Raw genomic sequence first — 27,517 nt, forward strand, 5'->3', positions numbered from 1 at the left:
AGGGGCTCATACAAGCAGTTTTGTGATTTGGAAAGAATGGGCTTCCATGACACTGGGTGACACCTCCTAACTCCGCTCAGCACTGCTCCAGTGCTGTCTTCCCTTCAGCACAGGCAGTTCCTCAGTGAGGGAGACAGTGCCATTCTCCAAGCACACAGGACCACAGATGAAAGTGCTGGAATCCGGGCTGCTGAGCCAGCCTGGCTTTTGAGACAGCCCCTGCAGCCTTGCATAAGCTGAGCAGTCTTTATCTCAGAAGGCAATTTCCAAAATGGCAGGGGGCCAAGAAAAGATGGCTGGCATCCAGGGAGGCCATGCACACAGAAACCTCGAGAGCAGTAGGGGGTAGCGACCTCCACAAAGCTCTGCACCCACTCTCCTCCCTCTCTCACCGGGTCCCTTGCTGTCTTCCACCTCTGTCCTGCTGAGCCTCCCACTCAGCCCTCGGTCATGGCCGCTTGCCCTCCACATCTACTGTATACCCAGATGCCAAAAGCCTCCTGGTGACTGATCCTGGAGACTGTGGCCCCCACACCTTGCTGCTTTGGGTGCTCCCTTATCTTTTGATACCCCACACCTTGATTCCTGGAGCACAGTGACTGGCTTCCCATGGGCTCCTGAGTGATTTCTCTGCCACCTTCAAGAGAACCTTGCCATCTGCATGTCTCTGAAACTTCGGGTGTCCCACTGCCTGTCATCACAGATCAACCCACACTACACACTCACCTTGCCAAGAGTCCATTTGCCCACAGTGTCTCAATCCTGCTCATGTCCTAATGGCTCCATCCAGTCTCCTACCTGCCAGACTCCATACTCAATGCCCATGCACACTTCTTCCTGAGCATCACGGGAGCTTGTCAAGGGTGCAGTGTTTCTGTGGCTCCTAAAGTTATGGAGTGTGCCACCAACTCAATGACACTCGCTGGCTTTGTCAGGAAGCTGACATTCAACGTGGCCCAAGCTACATGCATCTCCTTCCCCCCTCCTTGATTCACTCAGGCACCTTCCTTCCATTCTCAGCAATGGTCAACAAGCCAAGCTGGAGGTCTTGAAGCCATTTTCCACTCCTCCAAGATCCCTACCTAAAATTCTTTTCTGGATCTCCTCACCGGGCTAACCCTCTTCTCACGTAGATGCTGAGCTCAGATCCCGCCTCCTCCACTTCTTCCCTCTCCATCACCACCATCCTCCTCCAAAGGAGTACCACTCTAGCCCATGGGAAGGTGTGTCCCTAACAGTGCACAGCCTCTTGGAGACAGTGTGGCATGCAGTCCGACCTCAGTAAGTGCCAGTGCAAGTGGATGCCGCCGCACTTAAAGGAGCCATACTTGCTATGGCTGCATGGCTCCAATAGGACCTGGGAATCTACCTTCTAGGGAGGAAGGAGGGGTCAGTGCGCCAACAAGGTTACCCTCCTAGCTTGCCCTACTCCAGAAAGGCACTTGGTGTCATTTCTCCCTCTCCTCACTGTCTGAGGGTTCAACAGGTCAGTGTCTAATGGCCTTGAGTAGACAGGAATGGACTGATCATTGAAATGTGCAGATTGGGTTGGGAAGTTGCAGATTGATTGGTTTAGGGTCTCTCCCCTCTTGTCTGGACCTCCACAGACTCTCCCTCCTCCTTCCTTTCTCACTGAAAAGTCCTTGAGACCATGGGGTTAGAATCCACTCTGAGACCATCAGCTCTGTGGCCCTCTGAAGCCAGGCAGGGTGGGTGTACCACACCCTGCAGCAGCCACGGTTTCCCACCCTGGCCAGGGTGCAATTTGGGGGGATAGGAGCTGTCATAGTTTACTCTCTGTCACTATGATAAACACCCTGACCAAAACAACTTAAGGTAGAAAAGGGTAGTTATAATTTCAGGTTACAGTCCACCATAGCTGGGAAGGAAAGGTAACAAAAACTGAAAACAGTTAATTATATCACATCCATAGTTAAGAACAGAGAGAAGTGAATGAAGCATTCTTCCTTGCTTGTTCACGTGTGCTCTGCTCAATTTCTCTGGTTTTATGCAGTTCAGGATTAATGCCTAGAGAATGGTGCCACCCACAGTGGGCTGAATCTTCCCAGATCAATTAATTAAGACAGCCGCGAGCGTGTGTGTGTGTGTGTGTGTGTGTGTGTGTGTGTGTGTGTGTGTGTGTGTTCATGCATGTGGATGTCTGTGGGTTATCAGTGTGTCTATGTGTGAGATGCCTGTTTAGCATGTACATGATTGGGCTGTCGCCTTTGAGGACCTGACATCTGATCATGATGAGAACATGCACATAGGTTTTCCTGTCCTGCAGAGTGAAGCTGTGGGCTGACACCTTCGGCAGGAACCTGTACAACACAGTGACCAGATACTCAGGCTCTCTCTTGCTGCAGAAGGTCAGTGACCTCTCCCAGGGAGCTCCAGCATGGTCAGAGGGCCTCTTCCCACAGAGGGATAGAATTCCCAGCCTCAAAGCTGTAAAGGGCCTGATAGACCATCACTGTCAATCTTATCATATTCTGATGGGGCCACGGGAGACTCAGTTCCTAGGGCAAACCAGTGTGGACAGTGAGATTAAGAACATTCTGTCAGTTCAGATCTTGGGAAGCCAAGAACAAGATTATAACTGCAAGGGGCTTATTGGGTGGGTGGTGGAGGCTTGGTGTGGATGTCTGGGAAGGAGCCAGAGAGAAGATCAGAGTGTGGGGGAGGGGCAGAAGGGACAGCAGACAGCCTAAGCATGCCAGATGCAAGCATCAGCTGTCAATTCCCTGCTTCAGGGAGAGGCTCCAGTGAACCCCAGAGCCCAGGCTGTGCCCAGGGCTGCTACATCCCATGCACCTTGGCAAGCTGAGCCCATGGCTGACTCCCATCAGAAGTGAGCCTGACAGGAGGGCAACCCCGCCGGCCTTTTAATTAAGTGCCCAAGGGCAGATCCACACCTGACTGTGCTCAGCCAGCTCACGAGCTGGTGTCTTTTCAGGGACTTGACTCCCTGGATATGTTCGCAGGGGCTTGCCTTCCATTAGCACCATAACCTAAGAAATGGTGGCATACTTTAATTCAAATTACCACAACCCAAGAGACATCTTCTCCATATTGCAAATGATGGGATTCTCTGCTTTTATGCCAGCCATGAGCACACTGCCACCCTCTCTCATCCACTTTGTGCTGAAGAAAGTGGGAGGAACCAGGGTGGACCCTAGGGGCTCTCCCAGGCTTAAGACACCAGGAGCCATCACAACACCCCCATTCTGTTGTGAGAAAAAGCCTGTTTGATGTTCCTGTTTGAAACCTGCAGCCCCAGGTAGGAAGACAAGGGACTGTGTAGCCATTGGGGGTGAGTGTTCTCCAGAGTCTATGCTTTCTATAGTACTGTCAGAAGCTGTAGATGCATCACATCTTACGGAGGAGGAGTCTGAGTTCCTTGCCTAAGATCACAGGGACAGCAGGGCTGGTCAAGACTCACTGAGGATTGTCCCTGGGCAGACAAGAGTTTGAAGCCACTTCCTAGACTCCATTAGACTCATCAGCATGGCCCCTGGAACTGCCACTCTGGGTCCCTCAATAGGATGCAGGCCCAAGATGGGATGCGTTGTTTGTGGCAACTGAGCAAAGGAGACTGGACACTGTGGCTGCTTCTCAGTCACCATCATAGCAGGTGTCGGGGAAGCTGTGGCCCACAAAGAGTAAGGACAGGGACTGCTGGTACTCTGTCTCCACCAGTGTCCAAGGTGCCCGGCTCACTGGCTGTGAATGGTGTCAAGTTTAGTTGCTGCCCGATTGTCCATCAACTCCCATTGAGGATAATGACTTCCATGTGTCTGGAGTCCTTAACGGAGGACATTTGAAGACAGGCAGCTTAACACTATGGTTAGGAGGTCACGGGGTGGCTACTGTAAGGGACAAGAATGGCCCTGGAGCTCTCAGGTACACTTCTTTCCACTTTTCCAGAAGTACAAGGACGCAGAATCCAGCCTGAAGATCCAGGAGGTGGATGGCTTAGAGCTGGTGAAGAAGTTCTCAGAGGACATGGAGACCATGCTTAGGAGAAAAGTCGAGGCTGTTAAGGTGCCACTGCTCATCCCCCAGTACCAGCCTAGGGAACCCTCGCAAGGACTCCGCTGATTGTAGATGATCCTCTCTTGGCTGGATGGAGTGCAGACTGGTTATACTAACCATGTCACTACAGGTGTCAGGACAGGCGTGTCTTACAAGGAAGGTGACACCTGTTCCCAGGGAGACTTTGTAGATGTTCAGGGATGGGGTCACCTGAGCACCTCATAGCACCTAGGAACCATAGAGGGTGGGTCCTTGTGGCTGAAAAGGCAAGAGAAGAAAGCAGAAGGTTGAAGAGGGAGGAGAAGAGCCGAGAGCTTGGGCTGGGGTGGCAAAGAACAATCGGTGGTGACTCTCCCTGCCCTTCACACTCCCTCCCTCAGAGCCTGGTGGAGGCCGCTGAGGAGGCTGACCTGAATCATGAGTTCAATGCATCTCTGGTGGTAAGTCCTCTTGGGAGTGGGTGCTAGGCTGCCTGGCTCTGCCCCACCCACCCCCGTGGCCGCTGGAGGACCAGCTGTGAGGGGAGCTGGGCAGCAGTGACTCCTCCCATATCCCTTGCCAGTCCGTGCCCTGGCTTTGTCGGTGAGGTCTTCGCTCCACTTCTGAGGCTCTCAGAGAAGGCATTAAGCAAGCACACGTGGTGGGCCATCGCGCACTGGGAAGCAGATGCGGGAGGGGAGGCTCAGCGGGGGGGACTTGGGAAGTTGAGGCACAAGCAAGTGTCTCTGAGCTGAAAGATAGGAGACAGCACAGGAAGAAGAAAGCTCAGGCTGGATGAGGACGCAGTGGATACAAACTCTGTGTCCAGGGGACAGCAAAATGGGATAGCGACAGAGAGGGCAGGGTCAAGATCTGGCCTAGGGTGCTGGGTGTCGTAGTTACTGTGGGAAAGCGCTCCAACTTGTGGAGAAAAGGTTTTATTAGGCTTACATATCACAGTCACAGACCATCACTGGGGCAGGCCAAGGTAGGAAATCAAGGCAGGAATCTGGAGATAGAAACTGAAACAGCCCATGGATGAAAAGTGCGTGTTGGGTTTTTCCCTTGGTTTGCTCGGTTTGCGTTCTTATGCAACCATTCACCATCTTCCCAGGGGTGGCACCGCCCACAGTGGACTGGACCCTCCCATATTAGTAATCGATCAGGGAATGTCTCCACAGACTTGCCTCTAGGTCAATCTGATGGAGACGTTTTCTCAACTTAGGATCACTTTTCCAAGATGGCCCAATCTTGTGTGTGAGGGCTGGAGTCAGGGAGGGACATAGCTGGACCTGAGCTCACAAAGCTACTGTGGACCAGAGGACAAGATGGGGCTGGGAGGGGTGGCCACAGCTCTGGGGAGGAAGGTATGGGGCTTGCAGTGCAGAGAGTCTGGTTATGGTCCCTTGGGTCACAGGCTCTCTAGCAGGGCAGGGCCCCAGAGGCTCCTTGAACCGTCTGGGTCTCCAGGACCCTCACCACCTGGAAGAAACTGACAGTGCTGACATCATCTTTGCCTCCATCTGGCTCCTTGTGTCTTGGTCTGTCTGTCAGTCTGCCTGTCTCTGACTTGTGACTTTCCCCCACACACTGAGCAAAGTGGAGAATCAAAGCGATGCTTGGGCCAATTTGAGCCCACCCAGCCAGTGAGCCCTTAGATCCATCTGTCTTGATGTGTGATGTGACCTCATCGACGGTCTTTGCCTGATTCCCACCAAGCACTGCATAACTGGGCTCCACCAACCCTTCCCACCCAGCCTGGCCTAGTGTTCAGTTCCTCTGGCCCTTGTTGCTCCCCTCCCTCTCTACCTCTTTCCTTCTCTCTCTTACTCCCTCTTTTTTCTTGATGCCTGGGCTGTCTCTTCTGGACCTGCTCCCCTCTCTCCCCAGTTTAACTACTACAACTCGGTACTAATCAATGAGAAGGACGAGAAGGGCAACTATGTGGAGCTGGGAGCCGAGTTTCTTCTTGAGGCCGATGCACACTTCAGCAACCAGAGGGTGAATGTCTCCATGAGCAGTGTGCAGCTACCTACCAACGTGTACAACAAAGGTGATGTACCCCCACCACTGGGTAGTCTAGAGGACAGGATGAGGATTCTGGGGGGTTTTAAATATTTTGTGTCAATTTTTCCAAGAAGCCCTACAGGGTATTAGCTGTCTCTCCAACCTCTTTGATAGGATGAGAAAATAAAATTTTCAGCACATGCATGGAGTATTATGTTTTCTGTTGCTATGACAAAATACCCGTAGCTAAATAACATAGGTGAGGTTTCCATAGCTCAAGGTCTGGGAAGCTGAGTCCAGCCAGCACTGCTCTGGTGAGGTCTCCGGCTGCATCCCACTGTAGCAGAGGGTACCATGCTAGGGGTCTGTGCAAGGGGACACAACCATGCAGGGAAGCAGGAAGCTAGAGAGTGGGAAAGCCAGTCTCTCTCATCCACAGCAACCCTTTCAAGACAACTCAACAGAGTCTGTAGAATTTTTAAAATTCTGCCCTAGGGCAGCACCCACCATGGTTCAATCACTTTCCCTACACTCCATCCTTTCTCCTATGGCTGTACGGAGCACCGCACATCCAAACACAAACCCTGGGAACACACTCGCATGCTACATCCAAACCTCAGCAATGGGCTGGGGGAGGTGATCTTCTGGGTTACTGGCCATGGGCTGCATGTGAGCCTGGTGCAGCCCTAAGGAAAGCAGGGGAAACTTACTGTGTCTACATGTGTAGCCTGAGTCACGAGCATCTGCTGTCACTCCCCCTGAAGTTCCTTCCATGATCTCACTTTCAGACCCAGACATTTTAAATGGAGTCTATATGTCCGAGGCCCTGAACCCTGTGTTTGTGGAGAACTTCCAGAGAGACCCTACACTGACCTGGCAGTATTTTGGCAGTTCAACTGGGTTCTTCAGGATCTATCCAGGTGAGGACAATGGGCAGCAGCTCTGTCACCTCTGTTATCTGGGAATAAAGTATGAAGACAGGTCCTAGCACTCACAGTCAAGGCATTTTCCACCCACACTTGGCCTTCTTACAGCTACTGTGGCACAGTCAGTGGGAGCTGCTGGGTGAATGCCTGAGTGACTCCACTAAGCATCACAGAAGTTGTCACCAACGTTGAGCGAGCTCCTGTCCTGGGAAAACCTATGGACAATGCCATGCCAGGGAGGATCCTGCAATCCCTCTCTGAAAGGGATCTTCTGAGCTGCAGAGCAGAGTGCACTGTCCTCATTCAGAATGGGGAGAGTTCTCTCAGCCACACAGAAACAGAAAAGGGGGGTGGGGAACAGTAAAGTGTTTCCCACACAAGTATGAGGGCCTGAGTTCCGGTCCCTAGAACCCATAGTGCACACCTGTAACCCCAGCACTGCAGGTGTGGAGACAGGGGCATCCTGGGAAATCAGCGGGCACCCACTCTGGTGGAATTGGTGAGATCTGCAGATTCAAATGACAATGTTTCAAATAATAAGGAGAGGGGCAACAGGAAGACACTATTGGTCTTTTGCCTCTACAAGTGCACACACTGGTGCTAGCTCCTATACACATATGTACACAAATCACACACACACACACACACACACACACACACACACACCCCACATACTTCAAAAAATGAATAAAAAAAAACACCAGCAACAGTTTTTCTTATTGTTGCTTTATGTTTTTTGCTTTGGGTTTTGTTTGTTTTGTTTTTTTTTGTTTTGTTTTTTGGCTCTTTTCTGGTTTCTTGTCACTTAGAAAAATTTACCTTCACATCTCATGTTTCTATGTCCAGAATGACTTTCAGTGTCCCCTTGTCTGGGAAGACACTGGAATGATAAAAATGGTCCTCTCTCTGTCTCCAGACTGGGAAGTCAACTCCTCTCATGGGGTGCAAAGAGCAGGCATGGCTCCCATCGATAGCATACTCCCTGCCATCTTTGTCATATACATTCCCTGTTAGCTGCAGATGTCTGCTTCGGTGCCTGGGTTCCTTAATCCTCCCTGGTACAGAGGCCCTGAAGCTCCAAGAGCTCATCCTGTCCTCAGAGTGGAATTCTTGTGAAGAGCCCTATGGGTCAATTTTTAATGGATTTTTTTCCTCTTGTTGAGCCTCAGGAGTTTTCTATATATTATGAGTATTAATTCCTTGCTGGCTTAATGATTTATAAATATTTCCTCCCATTTTGTGGGTTGCCTTTTTAATTTGTTGATATTGTCTTGTAGTCTTTTAATGGATAGTGTTTAAATTAGCCCACCTTTCTTTCATTATCTATGCCTTTGGTGTTATGGCCAAGAAATCGTTGCCAACTCCAGTGTCATGGGAATTTTCCAGTGTTCTAGTAAGAATTTTGTAGTTGTGAGTTTTATGCTTAAGCTTTTCTCATTTTGAGTTACTTTTGTATACTGTGTTAGCAAGAGTTCAGCTTCTTTCTCTCACATGTGGCTGCCCACTTTTCTCAACACTATTGTTTAAAGACTGTCATTTGCTCTCCAGTACACTTGGCATGCCTGTCAACAGTGTTTTGATCATTATGTGAGGTTTTGTCCCAGAGTCTCTCATGGGTCCCGGTGTCCATATGTATGTCATCACCATAGCCTTGCAATAAGTGTTAGAATCAGAAGATGTGACTAGTTAGAGTGTCACTCACTTCTGCATCATTGTGACCAAACATCCATTCAGACAGCTTATGGGAAGAAAGGTATTTTGATTGATTCATGGCTTCCGAGGGTCTCAGTGCACTAAGGAAGGAAGGTATAGCAGTGGTCAAGGCCCCTCACCTTCCAGAAGACCTATGGCACAAAAAGTGTCAGAACTGGGGGCCACACTATACGACTTTACCTTCATGACTGTGTGCCTGCACATATGCATGTGTGCCACATGGGTGCAGTGCCTGTGGAGGCCAGAAAAAGGCATTGGATTTTTCTTGCAACTAGAGTTAGCAGATAATTGTGGGTGCCGGGAACTGACCTTGGTCTTTTGTAACCATTCTTAACCACTGAGCCATTTCTCCAGACCTCCAACAGCTTATAATTTTTAATTATACAAAGTTGTCATGGAATATTTAACTGTGTAAAAGTGTGTTACATTTGTTTATGCTGCATTTGTTTAATGATGTAAGGATGTGTGAGTAATTATGAAAAGATGTGTTGCCTGCCTACGTCATCTGACTGATCTAATAAAAACTGAATGGCCAACAGCTAGGTAGGAGAAGGGTAGCTGGTGGGCAGAGAGAATAGGAGGAGAAGCTGAGGCTCAGAAAAGAATGAGAGGAGAGAATGAGGGCGATCAAGCCCTGGACAAGAAGCCAGTCAGCCAAACACGAGAAGCAGTGAAAATAAGATGCACAGAAGGAAAGAAAAGTAACAGGCCCAAGGCAAATGGTAGATAAAGTTTAAAAAGCTATCCAGAAATGAGCTTAAGCGAGGCCGAGCATTCATAACTCATTAAGAAGTATCCGTGTCATGATTCGGGACATTGGTGGCCTCAAAGAACAAGCCTGGTACACAAGTCTTGCTTCTTTTGTGATGTTACTGAAAATCGAATCATTTCGGTAACTTCCTCTTCAGTTTGTTCATAGCAACTGATTTTGCTTGCTGTGTTGCTGAATTTGTTTAGGAGGCCTAGCACCTGCTCTACGGGCTTCCCACAAATCAACGTGAGCGCTGACATCTCCCTTTTTCCCTTCACCTTTGCCTTTTTTCTTCTTTTTTCCTGCCTCATCGCTCTGACTAGAACATCCAGCACTGGTTTAAACACAGCAAGTTTAAAATGACTCTGTTCTATGACAGCTAAGAGCAAGTGCCTTCAGCTTTATGCTGTGGGCTTTCCCATTTGTGGCTTTTGTTATGTTGGGGTGGTTCTCATCTGTTCCTAGTGAGTTGGATTTTTGCCAATTTTGTTTTCTGCCTCATTTGGGGTGATCGCTGTTTCTTCCTCATTCTGTTAAGGTGATGTTTTATGTTGGTCAGTTTTCAAGGATCTGAAATCCTTACATTCTAGGAATAATGTATTGCCCTTTTAATTTGCTACTGGATTTACTTTGCTGGGTTTTGTTGAGGAATTGTGCATCAGTGTTCTTTGGGGGATATTATTTTTTCCTGCATCATCCTTCTGCAGCACCAGGGTAATGCCAGCCTCACTGACTAAGTTAAGGAGTAGTGTCTCCTCTTCAGTTTTTCAGAAAATTTTGAGGATTTGTACGAAGTTTTTACATGTTTGGTACTGTTCATCTGGAGGCTATTGGGAGCTGGACTTCACTTCGTTAGGAGATTTTTATTAATTTATTTTTTATATTCCAGTTCCACTTCCCCCTCCATCCTCTCCTCCAGCTCCCCCTACTTTCCCCCACCCCACCTCTCATCTGCTCCTCGGAGAGAGTAAGGCCTCCCCTAGGAAGTTTACTAAGTCTATCGCATCATCTTGTTGGGAGATTTTTAATTTTTGTGTCTATCGCCTTATTTTTATTTGTTTGTTCATTGTTGTTTTGTTTGTTTTGAGAAAGTTCTTGCCTAACTTGTGTTTTCAAGAGTATTCCATTTCCCTTTAGTGGTTTCCGTGTTTCAGATTTTAAATTAAGACCTTTGATCCATTTCCAACTGACATTTGTACAAGGTGAAAGATGGATTTACTTTCATTATTCTGCTGATAGATGTCCAGTTTCGCCAGCACCATTTGTTGAACAGGCTCTTTTTTCCATTGCATGCTTTTGCCTCCTTTATCAAAAGTTAGACGGCCATAGCTTTGTCAGCATATTCCCACGTCCTCTTTACTCTCTTTGGTCTGCCTGCCTGTTTTTATGCCTCTGCCACAATGACTTTATAACTAAAGCGTCATATACTCTGCATATACCCATAGGATAAGTTGAGGCCGGGTATTGTGATGCCTCCAGTTGTATCCTTATTCAGGGTTGCTTTGGTATGTGTGGTCTTTCATGATTCCATTGGATTGTTTTTTTCTAGCTCTGTAAGATATGACATCAGAATTTTGTTCTATCTTGTAGTAAATATATAGATTAATTTTGTGAATAACTGTTTTCACAATATTAATTCTGCCAATCCAGGAGCATGGAAGATTTTTCTATCATTGTTTTTCAATGTCTTGATGCATATATATATATAATTTTTAAATTTAAATTTAAATTAGAAACAAGGTTGCTTCACATGTCAATTTCAGGTCCCTCTCTGTTTCCCTCCCCTCCTCCCATGCCCTCCCACCAGGGGTGAGGCCCTCCATGGGGGTGTCCATAGTCTGTCATTTCATCCAGGGCAGGCCTAGACCCTCCGTCTTGATGCTTTTATAGTAGAGGTCTTTCACTTATTTGGTTAGGGTTATTTTTAGATACTTAATTTTTGGAGCTATTACGAATGAAATATTCTTCCTAATTTCTTCTCTGAGGATTAATGGTTGGTATGCATAAAGGCTACTTGTGTATGTATGTGTATGTATGTGTGTGTGTGTGTGTGTATATATATATATATATATATATATTGCTTTGTATCCTGCAACTTTGAGATAAGTGTTTATTAGATCGAGAGTTTTCTAGGATTCTACAGTCTGTTAAGCATAAAATCATGTTATCTACAAATAGAGGCAATTTGGCTTATTTCCTTCCTTTTATCCCTTTTATGCCTTTCTCCTGTCTGATTGCTATAGATAACACCTAAAGCACTATATTGAATAAGAGAGGGGAGAGTGGGCATCCTTGTTTCATTCCTGATTTGAGAGGAAATGCCTTTGTTTAATATGTTGTTATAGGTTTGTTTTAATCACCTATGTCTCCAGGACTTCTATTTTGAGGGCATGGTGAGCTTTGTCAAATGCCTTTGTGTCATCAATTGAGATGATTTTGTGGCTTCTACCTTTAATTTTGTTTATATGATGTATTATATTTACTGATTTACATGTGTTGAACCAGTCTGGCATCTATAGGATGAGGCTCATTTGGTATATGATTTTCTTAATGTGTGCCTGAATTTGGTTTCCAAGTATGTTGTTAAGAATTTTTGAGCTGGGCCTGATGGGCATGCTTTTAATCCTAGCACTTAGGAGGCAGAGGCAGGAGTATCTCTGTGAGTTCAAGTCCAGCCTCATCTACATAGGGAGTTCCAGGACAGCCAGAACTACATTGAGAGATCCTATCTCAAAACACCAAAAACTAAACCAAAACACGAATTTTTGCATCTATATTCATCAGAAAAATTAGTCTGCAATTATCTTTCCTTCTTCCTTTTTTGCCTTTACCTGTTTGGGTACCAAGATAACACAGGCTTTGTAGAACGAGTTTGGTAACATTCCCTCCCTTCTGCTTTGTGAGATAAAATAAGAAGAGTTGGTGGTAAGCCTCGAGCTTTTGATAGAGTCCAGCAGTGAATCCATCTGGTCCTTGGCTCTTCTTTCCGGGATGATGTCTAATTACAGTTTTGATCTTATTGCTTGTAATGGGGATCTTAAAAGGTATTTGTATATTCTGGCTTTAATTTTGGTAGGTCATGCATTTAGAGATGCATCCATTTCTTCTAGGCTTTCCTGCTTTGGGAGTGTAAGTTATCAAAGTGTTCTCTAGTCATGTGCTGGATGTATTTTATTGAAGTCTGGTGTAACAACTTCTCCTTTCTAATTTTGTTGACTTGGGTCTTCTCTTTCTTTTTGTCAAGTTGACTAATGGCTTGTCAATTAGACTAACATTTTCAAAGAATAAACTCTCAGTTTGGTTGATTTATATGTTGTTCTTTTAGTTACTGTTTTGTTTATTTAATCTCTATTTCTGTTATTCTTTCTACTTACTAGTTTTAGAAGCAGCTATTGCTGTTTTCACAAGTCTTGAGATGCATCGTTATATTATTTGTGATCTCTCAGAGCTGTTATGTGTGTCTGTGTCTGTGTGTTCATGTGAATGTATTCCATATGTACACGAATGCCCAGGGAGGCCAGAAGAGAATGCTGAATCCCTTAAAGCTGGATTTATAGGCAATTTTAAGGCACATGATATGTGTTACAGATCTGTTTAGATTATTTATCACACCTGGTTCATTTAGTAGGTCTTACAAATCTCTAAAATCACCAATTTCTTTTAGGTTTTCCATTCAATGTAATGGATGTTTTTAAGGTGCATCACAATTGTTTTCTAAATTTCATTGGCATCAGTCATAATGGCCCCCTTTTCATATCTAACTTTACTAATTTGGGCCTTTTATCTCTTTTTTATTTAGGTTAGTTAAGGGTTTCTCAATCTTGTTTTTTGTTGTGTTGCCTCCACTGGGGCATAGTCAGCCCACCAGTGGATACACTCTTAAAGAAAACAGTCTTTCCCTTTCCTGGTAGATACAGTTGTAGGCAATAAATGGAGGTTTCTCATCCAGCCTGTCAGTTCCCAAATAACTACTCTAAGACTTAATATAGTTGTGTCTGGCCAATGGCTCAGGCATATCACTGACTAGTTCTCACAATAAATTAACCCATTTCTACTAGTTTATATTTTACCACGAGTCTTGTGGCTTGTTACCTCAATCTTGCTTCTCCTGTGACTACATGGCATCTCCCTGACTCCACCTTCTTTCTCTCCACATCTTTGTTTGGATTTTCCACCTGGTTCTATTCTGCCTGGCCACTGACCAAATCAGCTTCTTTATTAACCAATGGTAATAAAACATTCACAGCATACATAAGGGCATCCCACATCAGTAGGCAGAGTTTCTCTGTGTCCCAGAAGCCACTTTCCAGTAACCACAAAGAGGCTTAATATTAACTATAAATGCTCAGCTGATAGCTCAGGCTTATTACTAACTAGCTCCTACAACTTAAATTAACCCATTCATATTAATCTACATTCTGACACTTGGCATTACCTTTCTTTCATCTTACACCTCCTGTCTAGCTATTGACCAGTCAGCTTCTTTATTAAACCAATCACAACGACTCATATTTATGCAGTGTAAAGTAATATTTCACAATCAATAGCTCCTCGATTAGGTATGAGACTTTATGCCCACCCCCATATTGGATTTTTTCTGGCTTGTGTTTATACAGGTCTTATGCTGTCTCCATTATTATGAATCCATGTGTACAACTGTCCTGCTATACCTGGAAAGTACTGTTTCCTATCGTCATACACCCTGTCTCTTACAACCTTTCCTCATGGTCTTCCACAATGAAACCTGAGCCTAGGGAGAACAGGGGTGTGAAACAGATGTGCCATTTAGGGCTGAGCATTCAGCAGTCAATTGCTCTGTGCACCCTCTGTGTTTGTTAATTACCATCAACCACAGAAGAAGCTCCTCTGATGAGGGTCGAGAGATACATTAAACTATTGATATAAGGGTAAGTCATTAGAAGGTAGTGCAATGCTATGTCCATTTAACAAAGTAATAGTAATAGGCTCTCCCTAGGCCTATGACCTGTCTACCATAGGCTCTTGGCTCTGATACTGGTGACAGAAATTAGTTTCACCTTGTAGAAAAGGCCTTAAATCCAAGCTGAGGGTGGCTGGTCTCTCCCATAACATTGATGCCATTCTTGTACCAGCAGGCATGTCTTTTCCAGGCTGATCATTGCTATAGCTTGCAGGATTCACATTTGGGTGAGGTTAGTGATCACTTTTCTCCTTTGGCAGCTTGCATAACACTTTCTAGCACTATGAAATCTAGTCAGTAGAGAGAAAACGTCCAGATCAATATCAGACTTGATTTTTTTCATATCCAATGACTCAAGTACGTGGTATCTTCAACAATATGTGGGAAGATCATCAAATTCTGGAGAGTAACCAAGGGCACTGGCAATATCCTGTAAAGTCTTGGGCTTTATGGAACGTTCCTGAATAGCAACTCCAAAAGAAGCAACCCATTACTGACACTGATCTTTTCATTTGTTAGCCTGTGCTATTTAATAGGGGATTGTTGCTCCCATCATTGTGTGACTCCTTAGGTGAAAGAGTTGTGTTATAGATGCATGCCTCGGGGCGGGGTATCCATGATCAGTTGTCTTGTTTAGACCAGTTGTTGTTTTATATAATGGCCTCTGCCTATTACAAAGAAAAGTTTCTTTCATGAGGAGTGATAGCTACACTTATCTGTGGTATAAAAATAAGTTGTTGCTTGACTTTCGCCATACCTTCCCTTGGTCCTTTGGATGTCTTGAAGACTGTTGCAAACTCTTTGTCAGATACATCTGACATATGGTATTTTCAGAGATAGTTTCCATCAACTCCTTTTGCCCCCTCCCTTGAGTGGGCCATTCTTTCCTATTCCTTTGTATTCCTGCTGTTTTTGTTTTAATTTAAAGGTGAGCACCTAATACTGTAGCAAATCCAGAAATCAGATTCCTTTCTCCGTGATTTGCTATTGTCTTGTCTTTTTTTTTTTACTGTTTTAAGTTGTCTCTGTATTGAGGGATCAGTCTGAAGTACAGATTTAAGGTCTCAAATCTCTGTGATCACATGCATCACTTTACAATTCTCTTTATATATGTAGTTGTTTTAAAATGTTGTTCCCTTTAGTGCATGGCTCCAAAAAGAGCAAAATGAGTTGATGAGAAGGGAAATACCTGGTCTTAAAGTTCCCCAGCAGTAACTTGGGTCAGGAAGAAGGACTCACACAGAAGTGGGAAATATGGCCAAGATGGCCAGAGGTCCCTTCACAAGCATCACCATAACGAGAAGCAGCAACCAGGGCACGCATCCTCTATTTGAGGAAAGCAGGAAACCTGACTCCTAAGCTGTGTTAGCTGCTCTAAGAATACGTGCACAGCTGCCTGCCACAGGGCTGACATGGAGGTGGGCAGCTACTATGCTAACCCTGAAACTGATAGACACTAACTGCAGTTTACCACTAGATAGTTCTCCCGAAAGCTGAAAGCCTTTAATAGACTCCAAAGTTCCAAAATAGTGATATCAGATATATTCAAACCATGCAATTATTGTCTAGGTAGGCAGGCCCCAACCCACTCTGACATCTTATCTTCAAGAATACTTTCTCTGCTTCACTTGTTTTTAAAATTTATAAAGCTGACATAGTATCTCTGCTTTTGGGACTTGCTTTTCCATTCAGTTTGATACTACCAGTCTCTCTCTCTCTCTCTCTCTCTCTCTCTCTCTCTCTCTCTCTCTCTCTCTCTCTCTCTCTCTCTCTCTCTGTGTGTGTGTGTGTGTGTGTGTGTGTGTGTGTGTGTGTGTGTTGCTGCTGTGAGTGACACAGGTGGATCTCCAGCATGCTAGGCAAGTGTTTTGCCTCTGAACTCTGTCCCTGCCTCATGAATATTCTCATACATGTTTTGTTTTTAGACACATTTCAGGAGTTTCTCTTGAGTCTGCATCTAGGAATACATTTTCTAAGGCTTAAGATATCCAAGTATTCAATTTGGGCAAGAAAATCACAAATTGTTTCGCACTTTCTTTAGCTGGGTATTGTAAAGCTTTGAAACTCTCTGTTAGTCTATGATAGTATCTCACTGGGGTCTGACATCACATTTCCTGATCTTGCAGTAAGAGTATCACCCTTCCATTCATTATTATCTGTATGTATTCCCTCCCTGTGAAAGTCATATTGTATTTTTCCCACTTAACTCTTGAAATGTATGATGTTAACCTATCTTTACATCCCGATTAATACCTTGATTTTAGCAAATCTTTTCATGCATTGCTACATTGGACTCATTCATATTTTGTTTAGGTCTTTTGCATTTTTATTTCTAAGAAAAATGGTCATGTAAATTTCCTTTCTTGCCAGACATGGTGGCTCACACCTGCAATACCAAGACTTGGAGGGCTTAGGCAAGAGAATGGATGCAAAATGAAGCCCAACCTGAACTACATACTGAGTTCCAGACCAGAGAGAAGGAAAGTGGGGAGGGAATTGTAATCCCAACATGTCAACATAAACATAAAAAGTTAGAACTAAAATAGATGAAATATAAAACTAAGAAATAAGAAAGACAAAGGATGATTTCTGAAGATCTGGAGTGTAGCCCAGTGGAAGAGCACTTGTCTAGCATATTCATGTTTGGTTCAACATATAGAAATCTGTCAATGTAATTCACAAACTGAAAGAAAAAACCACATGACCATCTCATTAGATACTGAAAAAGCCCTCGACACAATTCAACACCACTTCATGATAAACATTCTGGAGAAATCAGAGATACAAGGAACATACCTAAACATAATAAAGGCGATAGACATCAAGCCAACAGCCAACAGCCAACATCAAACTAAATGGAGAGAGACTCAAAGAAGTTAGAGAAATCCCACACCACCAAATTAACAAAGCACCTGAAAGCTCTAGGAGAAAAAAGAAGCAAACTCACCAGGAGGAGTAGATGACAGGAAATAATCAAATTGAGAACTGAAATCAATAAAAATAGAGAACAATAGAAAGAATCAATAAAACAAAGAGTTGATTCTTTGGGAAAATCAACAAGACAGACAGACCCTTATCGAAACTAACCAAAAGACAGAGAGAGAATATCCAAATCAACAAAATCAGAAATGAAAAGGCAGACATTAACAAGGGACACTGAGGAAATCCAGAGAATCATCAGGTAGAGCACATCTTTAATCCCAGTACTCCAGAGGCAGAGGCAGGAAGAGTTCAAGTCCAGCCTAGTCTACATGAAGAGTTCTAGGCCTGCCTGCACAGTGAGACCCTGTATTTTTTCAAAAGGAGAGAAAAAGAAAAGAAAGTGAAAAACAGACATATTAGTGTCATGTTAAACAATGGTTCTGTTTTTGAAAATGACTAATCAAGCTTTCAAAAGGATGGCTACTCTAGACTTATTCAAATATTTCCAGAAACCATAAAAGGAGAAACTACTTCCAAATCTAGTCTAGGAAGCTGGTAAATTTTTGAAAATCCAGTAAGGACAGTACAAGAAGTGGTTTTTTTAAGAGACAGACTGACAGATACACAGAGAAGAGAAAGAAAGTCAGAAAGAATGAATATCAGTCTATAGTCAAGGTTGGTCTCACATTCTCTATGTAGCTAAGAATGAGTTTGGATTCTTTTGCAAAATGTATTCTTTTATTTGTTTGGCTGGCACACACATCATAGCATGAGTTGGAGGTCAGAGGACAACTTGCAAGAGTCAGTTTCCTCATTCACTGTGTGGGCCCCAGGGATTGAACTCAGGCCGTGAGCCTTGGCAACACACTCCTTTATCCAGCCAGCCATCTCAGCAGCCTGAGCTTGGGCCCTGGACCCTCCTGTTTCCATCTCCCTAGTGCTACAATTACAGGCATGCGCCATCGTGGTGCTGAAACCCAAACCAGGCTCTGTGCGTGCTAGACGAGCACTCTGCCAACTCTGCTGCACCCCAGGCCAGTTTTCCTGTGATATTCCAGGTTTAAGTTTCATTTCCAAACAGACATAATCGCAAGTTATTTCTTCACTATCCATTCCTAACCCTGCCTGGAGACACAGCTTAAAGAGTAAGAGTGTATATTGCCCTTGGAGGGGATCCAAGTTCAATTCCCGGCAGTCATGTCAAGGTGTCTCATGACTGCCTGTAATTCCAGCTCTAGGGGAATCCTGCACCTTTGGCCTCCTTGGACACTGGCAGGCATGTGCATGTATCCACACACAGACCCACACACATATATGCAATTAAAAATAATGAAATAAACTTCTAACTCAGTTGCTCAGTGATTTGCGTGGTAATAAAGGAAGGCAATTGAGATCAGTTTTAACGGCCTGATACATCTCCAGCTTTAGCATCCTGTGAGGGCTTGAGAAGGGTGCACGAGCTCACCCTGCCGAAAGGAATCCCGAGCCTTTGGCTCTGTCATACTGATTGCTTTGCCTCCGCTTGCCGTGTTCCCGTTGCTTTGTGCGTGTGTTGTGTCTGACTTTTAATTGGCCCCATGATACTTCACTTTAATTTCTTTCTTGGATGTGATATTCATGTGACATTTTTTTCATCCCCTTTTTTTTGGCCTTTTAATGTCATTATATCTTAACCATGTCTCTTAAAAATACCTTATAGCTCTTAAATTTTTACCTAAAATCTTTTGTTCTCACTGACAAGTGAGTGGCATTTGCATTTTTGTGTGTGTTAGTGCATTCTTTACTAGTCCCAACATTGTTATGCTTTCTTTTTCTTTGTAAATGGTTTCCCTTTTGATAAATCTCCCCTAACCATTGTCCTCTCCCCTCTCTGTGTATCCATTTGGAAATAAGTACCCGCCTGCTCTGATCCTTCTGGTAATTATGATCTCATCACACATATTCAACACAGCAGAACATTACAAATACATATGACTGTTTTCCTCCTTCCAAGAAAGGCCTTCGGAACCACTGCGCTCCTGACCCCTTCTCTGTTCCGACTTTCACTCTACCATCAACTAACATTTCAACATTTCCATCCCCAAAGATGGCTATTGTGACTTGACTTAAACATCGCTGCATCTGTTCACCACCCTTGGAGCATCCTGGGCTGTTTTCCCCAAGTTATTTTCCCTCTCCCGGAAGTAAACTGTCGGGAGAGTCCTCTCTGAGGGTAAACTGCCTCCACGTGTGTCTATCTGTGAGTGTTTCTCTTGCCCTCATTCTCCAGTGATGCTCCCAATGAGCAGCCATTGTAAATCAATAGTGCCTTCCTCTCAGCATCAGGAATGATCTCCCCTCCTGGTTTCCATGGATGTTGAGGAACTCTGCTCACAGCTTGGCTATTGTTCTTTTTCCAGATGTTTTATGACTGCTTTCCCTGCAATGTTCTGCAGCTTTATGCATCTGCATGGGGACATCTTAGCTGGACCTGGACACACTGTGCCTTCTGGATACTTAAATTGGGTTATCTCTTCTAGAACACTTGCCAGTATCTTTTATTGTTCGCGCGCGTGTGTGTGTGTGTGTGTGTGTGTGTGTTTTGTATATGCATATTGTATATGCATGAGTGAGGATGTGTTGTGTGTGCATGTGTATAGATGTGTTGTGTGTGCTTGTATGTATGTATGTTTTGATGCATGTGTATGCTGCGTGTGCATGTGTGTACTGTGTATACCTGTGTACACTGTGTGCACATGCATATGTTGCATGCATGTGTGTGTTTTTTATGCATGTGCATGTTATGTGTGCATGTGTGTGTTGCGATGCATGCGTGTGTATATGTGTGTGAGCATGTGCCTGTGATCGTGCATATAGGGGTCAGAGGTTGACATAGTGTCTTTCTCAGTCATCTCCATCTTATCTAAGGACATGGTCTCTCCTCTCACTGGAACCTGCTGATTTGGCTGGACTAGCTGGCCAGCAGGCTCCCAGGACCCTCCTGTCTCCACACACACCCCAGCACTGAGATTATAGGCACAGGAAACTGTAACGGTGTTTTCCATGGGGCTGGATATCCTGACCCATGTTCTCATGACGGACTGAGTCATCTCCCCAGCCCCACAACATCTCTTTAATCACTGTCTCCCCACAGCTCGCCCTTCTTTCTCCCTGCACTTCCAGCAGGGTGGTCACTAGATCTCCTCATTCTAGAATCAACCGCACTCTGGACTAATCTTTCAGATGTCCAGTTTTCTCTTTCTCTCTTTAATTTTCTCATTGGGATATTTCTTTTATTCTGAACTTTTTTTCATTTTTAAAAGTTCCATAATTTTAGAGCCATGCCTCCTTCCTCCTGCTCCTCCTCTTCTTCATGGGGTCTCACTGTGGAGCCCTGGCTGTCTGGCCCCCAACTCATAGAGGCCCCCAGTGACCTAACTTCCTCCCATCAAGCCCCCACTTCAAGATTCCCCTCAGGACACCATGAGCTAGGGACCATGGAGCACTTGGGGCCATGTCAGGTCTGCATGATGTAACATGCCCAGCCTGTGTTTGTGTTTGGTAGTTCCACCTCTATAACTCTCGGGAAGCAAAGTCCAATGGCCTTGATCTCACCTCTCACATTTGCTTCTCGTGGCTTTGGTCATCTTCATGTGAATGAGGGAAGGAGGGATAGAGTTGGGGAGGAGGAAGAAAAGAGGGTGGGGGAGGGGAGGGAGGGAATTTCCCTTATTATTTAAACTTGAAGGTAAGGTGTCCAAATCTGCTAAAGCCCTCTTCTAAGGTTTTAATTCAGGCCAAGACCAGCTCAGCTCCTCCTCTCCACTCTTGTAAGATCAAGCTTCCCGAGACCTCACTGCTGTCAGTGAGGCCTTAGGAAGGCTTCACTCTTCCAGTCACCTGCGGTCTAGGTCAAAGCCAGGCCGCACACAATTCCCACTGCGTCAAGCCTGCCCTCTGCCCCTGTCCTTCTTCCTTCAAGACCTCAGCTTCGGGCTGCTCCATTCCCGCCCTCACCCTTAGAACTCCATTCTCACTTGGGGGATGACCCCGAAGCCTCAGCCTCCCCCATCCCACCTGCTCTCAAACCAGAAGCCGCTAGACTGCTGGGTTCTTCCACGGAGCTTTATCTAGGCCCAGCATAGCATATATTACAATCCCATCTGTTCTTTTCGCTCATTTTGTACCCATTATCCCTGATTACGAAGGTCTTTCTCTGCAGAGGATTTGTGGGTCACACTGGTGTTTTCTGTGCATTTATCCCAACTAACAGGGTCCTGGAGGGTACCGGACTGCATTCTGCTAGGGTTCAAGCAAGGTCTCTCAGGCTCTCAGTTCATTCAGGACACAGCTGTTGAGCACCTACTCTGCCTGGTGCCAGGAGTTCCTGACATCAAATTACTTAGTAACGTTTCCTTTCTCAGTCCAGGAGGGATCACACATGTAAATGAGCCACCTGAACGGGGTGAGAGCAGGTCAGAGCCCCGATTCTGGCTGCTATGCCCATGGCCAGATGGCTCCCACAGCTCTTCCTCCACTAATATAGGGTTTAGCCTCACAAGTGAGCCCCAGCATATGGGGGTCTCTATCCAGGATCTGACAGTTTGGATGGTCAGTTTCTCTTTGTAGAAGGGGCCTCCATCCTTGCCAGCTGCCTCAGTATACAAGGTGTAGTTTAGTGACTTCACCATGTTCCCTGTATTGGAAGCAGAACCTATACTGGGGGTCATGGCCATTCTGGGAGCCAGCAATAGCCAGGGCACCAGGCAGCTCACCGAGCTGGTGAGAGATGCAGCCTTTGTTTCCCCAGGAATAAAGTGGAAACCTGATGAAAACGGCGTCATCGCCTTCGACTGCAGAAACCGTGGCTGGTAAGAGCTCCCAGAGGAGGGGTACTGTACCCCAGCATTTATCTTCCAGCCCGTGGGCTTTGCCTGGCTTTCTTGGCCCCTCCTCTACCCTAAAGTTTAGGGAGGGGCTTCAGTGACTTAATTCAACCCAAGAATAGGAAGACTTGCTGGCTACGCTCCTCATTCCCTCTGCCCATCTCCAGCTCTGCTCTTGAAACCCTTTTCCTGGTAGATGAGCAGTTATCTGAGACTTCTCCTTCCCTCCTATCCTGCTGCCAGGCCCTCTGGGACCCTGATTACTTCCAATCTCACCACCCCTGTAACCTCTGTGCCCAGGAGTTACAGCACACAGTGAAATCTAGGACCGGTGGGACATTGGCCTAAACTTGGGGGAACTCATGGGTCAGATCAAATAAATTCAACGGGAGGCTCCCAGCCAGATGGCAGTCCCAGCCTGGGTCTCCCTCCCATTTACCTTTCTTTCTGCTAAAGGTATATACAAGCGGCCACCTCTCCCAAAGACATAGTGATTCTTGTGGACGTGAGCGGAAGCATGAAGGGGCTGAGGATGGCTATCGCCAAGCACACCATCACAACCATTCTGGACACCTTGGGGGAAAATGACTTCGTGAATATCATTGCGGTAATGGTGATCTCCTGTTCCGCAGCTGCTCTCACCTGCTCTGGGAAAAATACTCTTTTCCTGCACCAGAAGGGCTTTGTTTCCAGTCATGGTGCTTTCCACCACAGAGGGGACACTCCCCTCCACACTGGGGACTTCTGAGCTAGCATCGGTGGTCTGCCTGGGGGTGACTTTACGAGGTCCCTCAAAACACCTAAGGTGACATGTGACTGTGCACACCCCTCACTGAGGCCACATTCCCCATCAGTGTCGGCACAGGCCCTAGCGGTGCCGCCAGCCCCTCCACGGGCTCCTACCAGTATCAGCGCTGACGCCTCCCTGTCCGCAGGAGGCCAGATGGGATCTTGAGCCCTTGATCTGTTATGATTCTAGACCTCTCACTTTCCTCATCCCCTAAGCCCAGATACAGAGGCAGAAAGGAGGGACAGAGGGCACTTAAAAACCCAACCAACAGGTGACCACTGCAGCTCCATGGAAGCAGAGTTGACAGCCACCCTGGGGTGTCATTTTGAAGACTATTTGGTCCAAAATTCTTCATCAGTCTGCATAGTTCCGCATAGTTGCTGCCATTTCTAGCTGTCAGTGGAGACATGCTTTAGGCAAAGGTGTCTTGCTTCAGAGTGATCATGCTGGGAGATCCAGACCCGGAGCTGCTACCCAAGGCTCAGCTTGCCCATGGCAGCACTCCTAACCACCACACACCCCTGTATTGACCCCCACTCACATCTCAGGGCCTGTGCCTACAAGATAGCCACAGAAACAGGTTCCATACTCTCCCGGGGAGGGGAAGTGCACTATCGCTCAAAGCCTGCAGCTCTTCCGTCCCACAGTCCGCCCCACTTCTCCAGAGAAACTTCTAGGAAGAAGCCTGAGTCCTGCACTCCCCGGTGCACTCACAGCTCTTCCATGGTGTAGCCACTGTGTCCTCTCTCTTCCCTCTTACTTAAGTAGAAGACAGGTTAGGAACCCTGGAAATGTGTGTTCCAACAACCAGGAAGATTAAGAAAAGGGGGTCAGTAATAATTCGTGTTTCCCACTGGTCCCACCCCTATGGATAGCTGAATGACCATGTATGCGAAGAGCTAGGGTACAAGTGTAGCTTGGTGACCCACACCTATTAGCTCAGCATTCTAGACACTGAGTCAAGAGATTCCAATTCCAGGCTAGCCTGGGCTACATAATGAAACTAACTATTAAATAAACAATAAAAGTAGTTTGGAATCCCCTACCCAGGCTGGGGAGGGACCTATGCAAGGGAAACTCTTGGATTGGCAGAAGATTGGCTTGGCTGGCCTGTGTGCCCCAAGGAATTCCCTCAGGGTGTCAGTTCTTAGCACACCCCAGAAGGTTCACCTTACTTCAGAACCAGGACTTGGGGAGCAGTTTTTAAATCAAGATCCCCTACTTGGTCCATCCAGACACCCCAAGACAGTACTGCCAAGCTGCCCGGGTAAGACATCTGTTTTCTCTCTATCTTCTTTACTGTGGCTTGCAGTACAATGACTACGTCCACTACATTGAGCCCTGCTTCAAAGGCATCCTCGTCCAGGCAGACCGAGACAACCGAGAGGTGAGTGTCCACCACAACCGAAGCTCGCCTGGGGGCGGGGGAAGGGTCTGTGAAGATTCTATATGTCCCCTGACAAGAGCAAATCAAGCCACTCTTTGCATACATGTATATGGTCATTCACCTGTCTATAGGGGTGGAACCAAGTCACCCTTGACTGTCCACTTCTGGCTAGCCCCATCCTTGGCCCTGCCTTCTAGGAGGAGACATAGATTGGCACCAAGTCATTCGAACTTAGTTTCTCTTTGGGCATTTGAGAAACACAGACTCAAGTGATGCGATTGGCTGCTCTGACAACACTTCTAAGCACTCTCCCCAGTTAGGATTCCTGGGTCCACTTGGTCCTCTAAGCCTCATCTCACGTTTACCCCGACAGCATTTCAAGCAGTTGGTGGATGAACTAATGGTCAAAGGCGTGGGTGTTGTGAGTCAAGCCCTGATTGAGGCTTTCGAAATCCTGAATCAGGTACCGACTGCTGGCAAGGCCTGGGAAGGTGGAGGGAGAGGGAGGGAGACCATGTTGCAACTACAGGTTTACTATAGTGACAGCTTCACCCCTGCTCCCTCAGTTCCAAGAGTCCAGACAAGGAAGTCTCTGCAACCAGGCCATCATGCTGATCACCGATGGGGCCGTGGAAGACTATGAGCCTGTGTTTGAGAAATATAACTGGCCAGACCGCAAGGTAACTCCCACTGCCGCAAGGCAGGGGGAAGGGGGCCTCACCCGACACTAAGGGAGAGTTCTCCCATGCACCACAACGCCATGTTCAGAGGTCTTTCCCATTAGACCTGTTCACCAGTTCAGGCCTAGTCTAACTGGCTGTCTGAAAGTTACAGCAACCTGGGCCCGGAGGAAGGACGCATGAGGCTTCAGGGCAAAGGAGCAGCATGGTTTGGAGACATAAGAACTGTTCCATGCTCACCAGGACCCTGGCAGTTCATGCTGTCACCGGGGCCTCCAGGTTTTCTCTGACCCAAGAGGGTGCAACTGGAAAACCCACAAGAGAAACACGCATGGCCCTAGATCTAAGCCCATCACAGATGGCACTGATGCAGCCTGCGGCTGCTGAGGCCATCTCTCATGACAGGTCCGAGTTTTCACTTACCTTATTGGAAGAGAAGTGACTTTTGCTGACCGCATGAAGTGGATCGCCTGCAACAACAAAGGTGAGTGACTGGGAGAGTGCCCCACCGTCCACACTGAGTTACTGTGGGGGAGCGTCCTGTGGTCCACACTGAGTGACTGTGGGAGAGCGCCCTGCCGTCCACACTGAGTGACTGTGGGAGAGCGTCCTGCCGTCCACACTGAGTGACTGTGGGAGCGCACCCTGCAGTCGGCGGGATAGCAACACTTCAGGATACAGGCCTCTGGATACAGGCCTCTTAAGGGAGCAGCACACTATTCAAGCCTGCCCCCCATACCTGCTTGTTAGGAGAAAGCAAGAGCAGGTTTCTGAGAAGCTGGAGGAGACTGTCTATCCCCCCCGCAGGGACTCCAGGCTTATAGTCATCTGAAATGCAAACCAAAGGCCATTTGCCCAGGGTACACACAAGAGAACCAGTTCCTCAAATAAAGCTGTGTACAAATACGCAACACGGAAGACAGAGCAGGAGGCAAGAAGGGACCCACGTTTCTGGCGTCAGCTCCCTTTTGCCCTGCCCTTCACTCCCGCCGTGGCAAATTAAGACACTGACTCTGTTCAAAGACAAAAGCAGAGGGAAGAGGGTCACCTTGCATGTGCGTGTGCTACACCAAGATCAAGACTCTTGGTGCGGAGAAGAGCGGTGAGGGAAACCAAGAGCTTTAGACACAGGAGGACAAGAGTCACCCTCTTGCTGCGGTCCCTGAACAGCTGGAGCTGGGCAGGCCTTGGTGTTGTGCTAGAGGACAAGGCATGGCTACCAGGAAGTAGAGAGGCCCAGCTAGGAGCCCCCCCCCCCCGCAGCAGGAAGTGTGCGTGGGCCCTGTGCGGAGATCAAGCAGAGCCTCTCCTGCGCATCCTCTGATCACGCAGCCTTGCCCTCTCCAGGCTACTACACACAGATCTCCACACTGGCCGATGCCCAGGAGAACGTGATGGAGTACCTACACGTGCTCAGCCGTCCCATGGTCATCAACCACGACCATGACATCATCTGGACAGAGGCGTACATGGACAGCAGGGTGAGCGTGATGGCCCAGAGGGAAGGGAAGGAGCAGGAGGTGACTTGTGGGTCAGGGGAGGCCGATACCGCGTGTCCACAGGAGCAGTCATGGGGGTGGTGGAAGCTGCCCCTGCCCTCCTTTCCCTAGCAGGCCTCACCCCACTACCAGCTTTGTGCCCAATTGCCCCAGAGGCCTAAATAACTAAGTATGCCCCACCCCTGTATTCGCTCTGTACTACCCCCTTCATGTCCTCTCCTACCTGCCATGGGAAGAAAACGTTCACACCAACGACTCACCATCCCGCAGCTTCATCCTGGTGCTTCCTGATTGCAGTCTTACACAGGGAGAAACATCAAAGACAGGAGGTCAAAGGAGATGCTTGGATGAGGGAGACCTTGCTGTCTCTTCCCCAAACCACATCCTGTATGAGCCAGCTGCCTTTATGACACATACAGGCTAGGATTAGGGCCTGACACCAGTGGCTTAGATAAGACCAAGTGGAGAAGATGCTTAGACTTTTAGTGGTGGGCATCTCGGAGCCCATGAGGCTCCTGGATGCGGGAGCCAGGCTCCCTCCTGCTGCCATTTTCACTCCCCAGGCTGAGCCCCCTCCTTCTGGCTCTAGCGCTGATGGTGCCAGGCCGTGCTTAGCTGTTTAAAAGGACTACTCAGGGGTCATCCTGGCTCATGCACTTACTTACCTCTTACTGACCAGAACTCAGTCGTATGCTGGTTTCCAAGAGGCAGAGGTGTCTGAGAAGGCACACTTTCAGCCTTTCTTCCTCTGTTCTGTGTCTAAGGACAAGGGCACACTTACTCTAGCATATAGCAGTAGATATAAACCATCTTGCCAAGCTGGGGACAAAAGCCTCAGGAGTCCATCCCAAAGTCCCTTCATAGTAAGAGGGGCACCTGACCGCCCTAGTGGGCTCTTCCCTGAGACATTGCCCAGGAGATGCATCTGTCCCACACTGACGGCCACTCCTTGAGCCGAGGCCACAGGGGAGAACCTTGTCCGTCTAGGTAGGTGACCCTCTATTGTCCAGGTGGTCGGTGGCCA

The 27,517-nt window shown here is 46.9% G+C and overlaps 1 protein-coding gene and 1 long non-coding RNA gene across 3 annotated transcripts in view; one reads left to right on the plus strand and one right to left on the minus strand.

The window, feature by feature from the left end:
- The window catches only part of Cacna2d4 (calcium voltage-gated channel auxiliary subunit alpha2delta 4), a 100,521-nt gene that overhangs the window by 772 nt on the left and 72,232 nt on the right, over window positions 1–27,517 (plus strand). For both annotated transcript variants that reach the window (XM_005066068.4, XM_021224764.2), the window contains exons 2-13: window positions 2,288–2,369; window positions 3,928–4,044; window positions 4,416–4,475; window positions 5,905–6,067; window positions 6,810–6,941; window positions 22,062–22,122; window positions 22,594–22,744; window positions 24,240–24,314; window positions 24,688–24,777; window positions 24,881–24,994; window positions 25,400–25,478; window positions 26,342–26,475. In XM_005066068.4, the coding sequence (XP_005066125.2) occupies window positions 2,288–2,369; window positions 3,928–4,044; window positions 4,416–4,475; window positions 5,905–6,067; window positions 6,810–6,941; window positions 22,062–22,122; window positions 22,594–22,744; window positions 24,240–24,314; window positions 24,688–24,777; window positions 24,881–24,994; window positions 25,400–25,478; window positions 26,342–26,475 (1,258 nt within the window). The remainder of the gene's footprint in view (window positions 1–2,287; window positions 2,370–3,927; window positions 4,045–4,415; window positions 4,476–5,904; window positions 6,068–6,809; window positions 6,942–22,061; window positions 22,123–22,593; window positions 22,745–24,239; window positions 24,315–24,687; window positions 24,778–24,880; window positions 24,995–25,399; window positions 25,479–26,341; window positions 26,476–27,517) is intronic.
- Window positions 24,860–26,860, minus strand: LOC121136884. The gene is made up of 3 exons (XR_005874057.1): window positions 26,754–26,860; window positions 25,418–25,464; window positions 24,860–24,959 (listed from the first exon to the last, which is right to left on the minus strand). It is a non-coding gene; the product is annotated as an uncharacterized LOC121136884 (long non-coding RNA).

This window comes from Mesocricetus auratus, unplaced genomic scaffold (assembly GCF_017639785.1).
Source record: "Mesocricetus auratus isolate SY011 unplaced genomic scaffold, BCM_Maur_2.0 Super-Scaffold_100676, whole genome shotgun sequence".
NCBI lineage: Eukaryota > Metazoa > Chordata > Mammalia > Rodentia > Cricetidae > Mesocricetus > Mesocricetus auratus.